General features: G+C 37.4%; 1 protein-coding gene across 1 annotated transcript; it reads right to left on the reverse strand.

Annotated features, from left to right (window-relative positions):
• Window positions 1-220: 220 nt before the first annotated feature.
• On the reverse strand, window positions 221-8196 carry LOC124844327 ((3S,6E)-nerolidol synthase 1-like). The gene is made up of 7 exons (XM_088103755.1): window positions 7982-8196; window positions 7617-7893; window positions 7050-7419; window positions 1758-1976; window positions 1340-1478; window positions 948-1196; window positions 221-749 (listed from the first exon to the last, which is right to left on the reverse strand). Exons 1-7 carry the CDS (start codon window positions 8153-8155, stop codon window positions 444-446), a joined length of 1734 nt encoding a protein of 577 aa, XP_087959881.1. The 5' UTR covers window positions 8156-8196; the 3' UTR covers window positions 221-443.
• Window positions 8197-8562: the final 366 nt, after the last annotated feature.

An 8562-nucleotide genomic window follows, 5' to 3' on the forward strand; every position in this document is an offset into this window, starting at 1 on the left:
ATCGAACATTAAAATGATTTTACTTAATTCGATAAACTTTGAGATTTTACTTTAAGAATACATTTTTTACCACTTACATTTATAACTATTAAATACTAAAACTTTACACTTTGTGTCCCCCATGATAATTTTATCTAGTGACTCATGGATTACTCTTATTTTATAAAAGACGCATATGAAACCCATTAATTGTTTTCTTAAAAGTAATTAAAATTACAGATACACTAAATTGAAAATTTCTTACATTTATAGAAGCCTTCTATAATTTTTCCAAAGAAGTTACAGGTTCTTTTGGCTTGATTGATGCAAGAATTAAAATTGAATACAATTTTATATAGCAACACATTAATTATTTTTTTACAGGATTCTAAACATCAACATTTTGAAATGTTTGTGATCTACAGTATGTCAGTTGATGTAAGATTACTTGATGAAACAGTGGTTTAATCTTGCGGAATACTTTTCATGGCACCACCTTGAAGCAACGATTTAACATACTCCTCTAGCTTGGATGGGGTATTTTTGTCATAACTGTACATGAGAGGAACCATGCGAGCAGCATTGAGGCAAACTTTGGTGAAAGATGATGGCAACTGATTTGCATCTGTGAGACATGCTTGATTCAGACGTTTCCATGCATTCGAAATTAATTCAGTGGCATGCTCCCGTGCCTCTTCAATGGAAACTTCTGGGTGCTCCATCATGTAGCACTTCATATACGACCCATCATTCGCATCACCTTTAACACTCTGCATTAATTATTTTCTTGTAAGTAAACAATTTTAAACATTAATAAATAATTCATTCGCATATGTATGTTTCAAGGAAAGATGGTGAAGTTAACTTATCATGTTAAACATTTCAAATGTCAATTATTTGTGGTCCACACACAAATAATTTAAAATGAGATCAGTGGTGACGTAAGAAAAAGATGGTTTTCTGCCTACCTGGTCCCCTTCCAGATCATCACACAACCTTAGAATGGTGGCTGTTGTAGATATCAGAGTTGGTATTCCCTCCATTGCAGCGGCTGTTTCAGCCGTTATACCCTCACCTATGAAAAAGAAAGAGTGCACAAGGATCATATGCACCCCAGTGCTCACTATTCCGTTCTTCAAGTACTCATCTGCCTTCGGCACGTACCCTGATCTAAACCATTTTGCTTCTTCCAGAAAAGCATTCATGAGCATTACCCACTGTAACAGCCAAATTACAATAACAATCACCATTGATTCTTCAAGGATGTTATACGAGGGTAACCTCGTGTGTGCTGTGTGCGTTTTCTCACAAAGCAAATATATTTGTAGGTAACATTTATAGAACTTTAACGACATTTTACCGATTTTACTAAGGTTGTTATGGGATTCCATCCGTGTTTGATGTTGACCTTCAAAGCAAATTCGTTAGTTATGCCATAAAGAGCCCTAAAACACCCTTTCATGTATTCTGGTAATTGCTCCATGGCTGCCCTGTCCCAGCTGCACATGTTCACATAGTCATTGGCTTAGCCAGAGAATATAATTCAAAGCAATGACCAGACATTTTTTTTCTTCTCCTTTCATTTTACCATGTAAAGGGTGTCCGCAGCAAATTCTAAAAATTGAAAAGTGAGATTTTATTTGAACAAAATTTTCTGTAAAAATTATAAAATAAAATAAATTTCTGCGTAACTAAAAATAATCTTTTTTTTAAAAAAAAAAACTCTATAACGTAGTTAAAAAAACTTAAAAAAAACGACAGAATAGTTTGTATAATACCTCTTGACAGCTTCTGTAAAGAGAGTGAGTTCATCAATATTTGCACAAAAATCAAATATATCATCAATGATGTAAACCAGGGAGAGTGCTTTTGTGAGCTCAATCCTTGTTTCTGAGAGTCGTGGGTCTGGGAGGCATGCCATGGACCACATGTACCATTTTATTGGTTCGTTTCTCGCGAAAGTTAACTCATTTGCCAGACCTAGCTCTTTCCACCATCTATAATTAAGCACACATTAATATAATACCATATGAATCATCAATGATGCTACTATATTATACGGAACGCTATATCCAAAGAAATTATATTAGTAACTTCTTTGTCGTATAATTCATTAATAATACAAGTAATGAAATAAAGGGGTTATTGAATGGATTGCCTAATTAATATGAGTTATTACCATGTTATTGTGAAGGAGAGAAGTCCCACATCTAGTAAAACATTGTAAGGGACTTCCTCCTTTAGTTATAAAAGAGAGGTTAAGGTTCCCCTTTCCTCATCCCATCTTCTTCTCTTCTTTCTATATTCTCTTGCTTCTTTAAGCAATTGAGAAATTCTGAGTGTAAAGGAAGAGAGTGTTGTAATTTCTTCCATTAGTATAAAATTTCCAAGTTTGCCTAGTTTATACTTTCTCTTCTCTATTTTGTTGTGTGTGCTTGTGCTGTATGTCTGATACCTAACAAGTGGTATCAGAGCTTTCGGTTTGTATTCCGCTGCTATTGTCATTAGAATAGTATTGGTAAAATTTTGAGTATGCTCTGTGGTTGCGGTTTAATCCGATCTTCCGCATCAGAAAAGAGTTATTACTGGAAACGTTTGGTAGTGTGAAAGTGCGGTCTGAGAAAGTTCTGGCTAGGAAAGACTTGGTACTTAAGAGTGTCAGTTTGTGACCCACCTCTCTTTCCTGGGAACTTCTTGGTGCTTTACTTCACAGTCTACCTGTACCATACCAGTAGACAATACTATTCATAGTGAAAAGTGCATAAGCCGGTTCAAGAGTGAAACCATGACAGCAAAATTTGAGATAGAAAAATTCAACGGAAATAATTTTTCCTTATGGAAACTGAAGATAAGGGCAATTTTGAGAAAAGACAACTGTCTGGATGCAATTGAAGACAGACGTGCAGAAATTTCTGATGAAAAGTGGAAAGAGATGGATGACAACGCGGTTGCCAATTTGCACCTAGCAATGGCAGATTCAGTTCTGTCTAGTATAGCAGAGAAGAAGACTGCAAAGGAGATTTGGGATACTCTCATTAAACTGTACGAGGTCAAGTCACTTCACACTAGAATTTTCTTAAAAAGAAAACTCTATACTCTTCGAATGAGTGAGTTCACGCCAGTGACGGAACACATCAACAATCTGAATACATTATTTGCTCAGCTCACCGCGTCAGATTTCAACATAGTAGAAAATGAACGTGCAGAGCTACTACTTCAGAGTTTACCAGATTCATATGATCAACTCATCATCAACATTACAAATAACAACATTGTTGGTCGTTTATCCTTTGATGATGTTGCTGGAGCTATTCTTGAAGAAGAATCCAGGCGAAAGAATAAGGAAGACAGGACAGAAAGTTCGAAGCAAGTAGAAGCTTTAACGATGATGAGAGGAAGATCAACGGAACGTGGCTCCAGTGGGAGTCAAAATCATGGTAGATCAAAGTCTCGAGGAAGAAAGAATTTTAAATGCTACAATTGTGGCATGAGGGGGCATCTGAAAAAAGATTGTTGGCACAAGAAGAGTGGAGGAAAGAACTTCGAAGCATCAAGCTCTCAAGGCTGTGTTGCAAAAACTTCTGAAGATGGAGAAATCCTGTATAGTGAAGCAGAACTTAGTTCTAAAGGCAGAAGACAACTTTCTGATGCTTGGATAGTAGACTCAGGCGCTACATGGCATATGACTTCACACCGAGATTGGTTTCACACTTATGAACCTGTCTCAGGAGGATCTGTGTTCATGGGGAATGATCATGCCTTAGAAATTGAAGGGATTGGTACCGTCAAAATCAAAATGTATGATGGTACAATACGCACTCTTCAAGGAGTTCGACATGTGAAGGGATTGAAGAAGAACCTCTTGTCTGTTGGACAATTGGATGACCTTGGGTGCAAAATTCACATTGAAGGCGGAATCCTAAAAATGGTGAAAGGTAACCTCATTGTGATGAAAGCAGAGAAGATCGCAGTCAATCTATACATGCTGTTGGGAGATACGTTGAAAGAAGCAGATGCATCAATTGCAACAACAAAAGAAGAAGAAGCAACGATGATGTGGCATTACAGACTTGGCCACATGTCAGAACGAGGCTTGAAAATTCTTGCTGATCATAATCTCTTGCCTGGGCTCAAAACAGTTAACTTACCGTTTTGTGAGCACTGTGTGACTAGTAAGCAACATAGATTGAAGTTTGCTAAAGTGACTGCTAGAAGCAAGCACATACTTGACTTAATTCATTCTGATGTCTGGGAATCACCAGAAATATCCATGGGAGGAGCAAAGTATTTTGTATCATTCATTGATGATTATTCTCGGAGATTATGGGTGTACCCAATCAAGAAGAAGTCAAATGTGTTTCCAGTATTCAAGGAATTCAAAGCACAGGTGGAACTTGAAACTGGAAAAAGAATCAAATGCTTGAGGACAGATAATGGAGGAGAATATACTGATGGTGATTTTCTGGCATTCTGCAAGCAAGAAGGTATTAAGAGGCAATTTACAGTTGCTCATACACCTCAACAGAATGGAGTAGCAGAGCGGATGAATAGAACTCTTCTAGAAAGGACAAGGGCCATGTTGAAAACTGCAGGATTAGCCAAGTCCTTCTGGGCAGAAGCAGTCAAAACTGCTTGCTATTTGATAAATCGCTCGCCATCAACAGCAATTGGTGTAAAGACACCAATAGAAATGTGGAAAGGAAAACCAGCTGATTACTCTTCTCTGCATGTATTTGGTTGTCCTGTGTACGTGATGTACAACTCCCAAGAAAGAACAAAGTTGGACCCAAAATCCAGGAAATGTATATTCTTGGGTTATGCTGACAATGTTAAGGGGTATCGCTCTTGGGATCCCACTGCCCACAAGATTATTGTTAGCAGGGATGTAGTTTTTGCAGAAAAATTGCAAAGTGAGCAGAAAAAGGTCAGCACACCAATAGACATTACTTCAGTACAGATAGAGGAAAAGTCAAAAGATAATGATTCCTCTGAAGCAGAACCAGAGCACGATGAACAAGAACCAAATGAGGTCAATGATGAAGATGCTCGACGAACAACACGTCTGATGAAGAAACCATCTTGGCACTCAGACTATGTTATGGCAAACCATGATGCGTACTGTCTCTTAACTGAAGAAGGAGAACCTTCAACCTTTCAAGAAGCGTTGAGGACTTCAGATGTTTCTCAATGGATGACAGCAATGCATGAAGAAATAGAAGCCTTACATAGGAACGAGACATGGGAACTTGTTGAACTTCCAAAAGGTCGAAAAGCAATTGGAAACAAATGGGTATACAAAATCAAACGAGATGGCAATGAACAAGTGGAGCGATATCGTGCAAGACTGGTGGTGAAAGGATATGCTCAGAAAGAAGGTCTTGATTTTAACGAGATATTCTCACCAGTTGTTAGACTTACCACTATCAGAATAGTGCTGGCAATGTGTGCTGTAAATGATTTACATCTGGAACAGTTAGATGTAAAGACTGCTTTTCTTCATGGAGAACTTGAAGAAGAAATATATATGCTCCAACCAGAAGGTTTTGAAGAACAAGGCAAAGAAAACTTGGTTTGTAGGTTGACCAAATCTCTGTACGGTTTAAAGCAGGCGCCAAGGTGTTGGTATAAGAGATTTGATTCTTTCATTATTAGCCTCAGATACAACAGATTAAGTTCAGACCATTGTACATACTACAAGAGGTTTGAGGATAATGATTTCATCATTTTGCTGTTGTACGTGGATGATATGTTGGTGGTAGGCTCCAACAAAGTTCGAGTCCAAGAATTGAAGGCACAATTGGCTAGGGAATTTGATATGAAGGACTTGGGACCTGCAAACAAGATTTTAGGGATGCAAATTCACCGAGACAGAAAAAACAGGAAGATTTGGCTTTCACAAAAGAATTATTTTCGAAAGGTCTTGCGGCGCTTCAACATGCAAGATTGCAAGCCAACTTCTACCCCACTTCCTGTTAATTATAAATTATCCTCAAGTATGTGTCCTAGCAATGAAGCAGAGAGGATGGAAATGTCTCGAGTTCCGTATGCATCAGCAGTGGGAAGCCTAATGTATGCCATGATTTGTACAAGACCAGACATTGCACATGCAGTGGGAGCGGTGAGTAGATTTATGGCAAATCCTGGTAAAGAGCATTGGAATGGTGTTAAGAGGATCCTTAGATACATCAAAGGAACCTCAGATGTTGCGTTATGTTTTGGAGGATCAGAGTTTATTGTCAGGGGTTATGTCGACTCAGATTATGCAGGTGATCTTGATAAAAGAAAATCTACTACAGGCTATGTGTTTAAACTTGCAGGAGGGGTGGTAAGCTGGTTATCTAAACTACAAACTGTTGTAGCTTTATCCACCACAGAAGCTGAATACATGGCAGCTACTCAAGCATGCAAGGAAGCAATCTGGATTCAAAGGTTATTGGAAGAACTCGGGCACAAGCAAAAGAAAATTACTGTATATTGTGACAGTCAGAGTGCTTTGCACATTGCAAGAAATCCAGCCTTTCATTCCAGGACAAAGCATATAGGGGTTCAATATCATTTTGTCCGAGAAGTAGTAGAGAAAGGAGATGTAGATTTGGAAAAGATTTGTACCAAAGATAACCTAGCAGATGTTATGACAAAGCCGGTCAATACTGACAAGTTTGTATGGAGTAGATCCTCTTATGGTCTATTGAAAACATAAGCAACATGGATGGCAAATATGGTGTGAAGATTTGATTAGTTTAATCAAAATCTTCAAGTGGGAGATTGTGAAGGAGAGAAGTCCCACATCTAGTAAAACATTGTAAGGGACTTCCTCCTTTAGTTATAAAAGAGAGGTTAAGGTTCCCCTTTCCTCATCCCATCTTCTTCTCTTCTTTCTATATTCTCTTGCTTCTTTAAGCAATTGAGAAATTCTGAGTGTAAAGGAAGAGAGTGTTGTAATTTCTTCCATTAGTATAAAATTTCCAAGTTTGCCTAGTTTATACTTTCTCTTCTCTATTTTGTTGTGTGTGCTTGTGCTGTATGTCTGATACCTAACAGTTATTTCTCTTATATTAACTGCAACTTACTTGGAAACTGCAAAAATCTCCTTCAGATGCAAAGAGCTCATAATTTCAGTGTCTATTATGCATAATTCTTTTAAAGAGTTTGTCCATCCTGTGTTTTGTAATTGCAAAGCGTTTGTCGATGTGAACCTTGGCAAGCTTTTACGAATAGGATATCTTAATGAATCAGCCACATCTTTCACTTGAGGATGGTCATGAAATCTAGACAACCACATATTTAGATACTGGCGGCTAGATTCCTCTGCCTCATCAAGATAATCTTCTCCTTCCATGCTTAATTGAGAGGCTTCAAACAAAGCAATTAACCCATTGATATCCTCACACAATGATAGTTTGAGCTTGCCGTTTTTGTCCCAGAACTTGTCAAATATATCTGTAAGATGCAGCAACAATAATAATTACTTCAGTACTAAAGAAATTCCAAGCATTAGCATTAAACTTTCTATCCTTATCAAGCTTTATGTAATAAATGTTAAAAATGTTAATAGTTAATGGGTGTTCTACTTCCTCAACTCTTCTCATCTTCATACAAAATTAGGTCATCATTTTGAGACAGCAAGGCACACAAACCTGCATGGATGTAATACCCCTCTTGCCTTAACAGACGAAATTGAAGTGCAACTTCTGACAGTTTTTGATAGTCATTTCCTCGATGGCTGTTAACTCTGAGCATCAGTTCATTCCTTTTAAGAATTGCTTCAATTTCCTCTTTAAAATGGTGCTCAATACCTAATCTTTGGATGGAGTCCACCATAAGTAAATCATGGTCAGAACTTTGTATTGCCTTGCCAAGAAGTCCCCGCTTAACTTCCTCCAATGTTTTAGCATGTCTTATTTGAAGTTCATCCTGAAAGATTAATATTGGTAGGGTCAGCTAGCTACAAATAATCTCAGACACCCTCATGTGAAGCTTAAATAAAGAAAGTGACCCTTACCCTAGCTTTTCCATTTTTAGAAATATGGATATCTTGCTGCAATGCAATGGTGAAATGGCTTTTACTACAGTGGGCATGCGCGGGGCTGAGCTTTACAGCCAGAATTGCTGAGCATTTGTTTGGAGAAAATATAGGCTGATTTGGTACAGCAAAGATAGAGTGAACGAAAGCCATTGTAGCATATACTAAGGTTCGGAGTTTTTGAGAAAGATAAATGAGAGAGTATGAAAGGGATGTAGAATACATGGAATTTGACTCTATTTATAACGTTTCACATGCATGGAGCCATGGCCTACCTTTGTTTTTTGGTGAACGATGAGAAACATGAGTTTGGGAGTAGGGTTCGTACACTCTGACGTCAAATTGGGCCCGTTCATTTTATCATGAGTAGACAAAGTAAAATAATACACGCAAAAGTATTCTTTTACACACCTAAATTCTTTACCTTCGTTTCTCTGATACATTTACATTCATTTTAGAAAGAATAAAATAGTTATAAAAAAGAATTTTATATATTTAAAAGAAAAACTAAAAAAATAAATTTTTATACTTATATCAAATTATCATTTTTGTTCATTGTT

This window comes from Vigna umbellata, chromosome 1, assembly GCF_029865625.1.
Source record: "Vigna umbellata cultivar VRB3 chromosome 1, Vumbellata_1.0, whole genome shotgun sequence".
Taxonomy (NCBI): Eukaryota; Viridiplantae; Streptophyta; class Magnoliopsida; order Fabales; family Fabaceae; genus Vigna; species Vigna umbellata.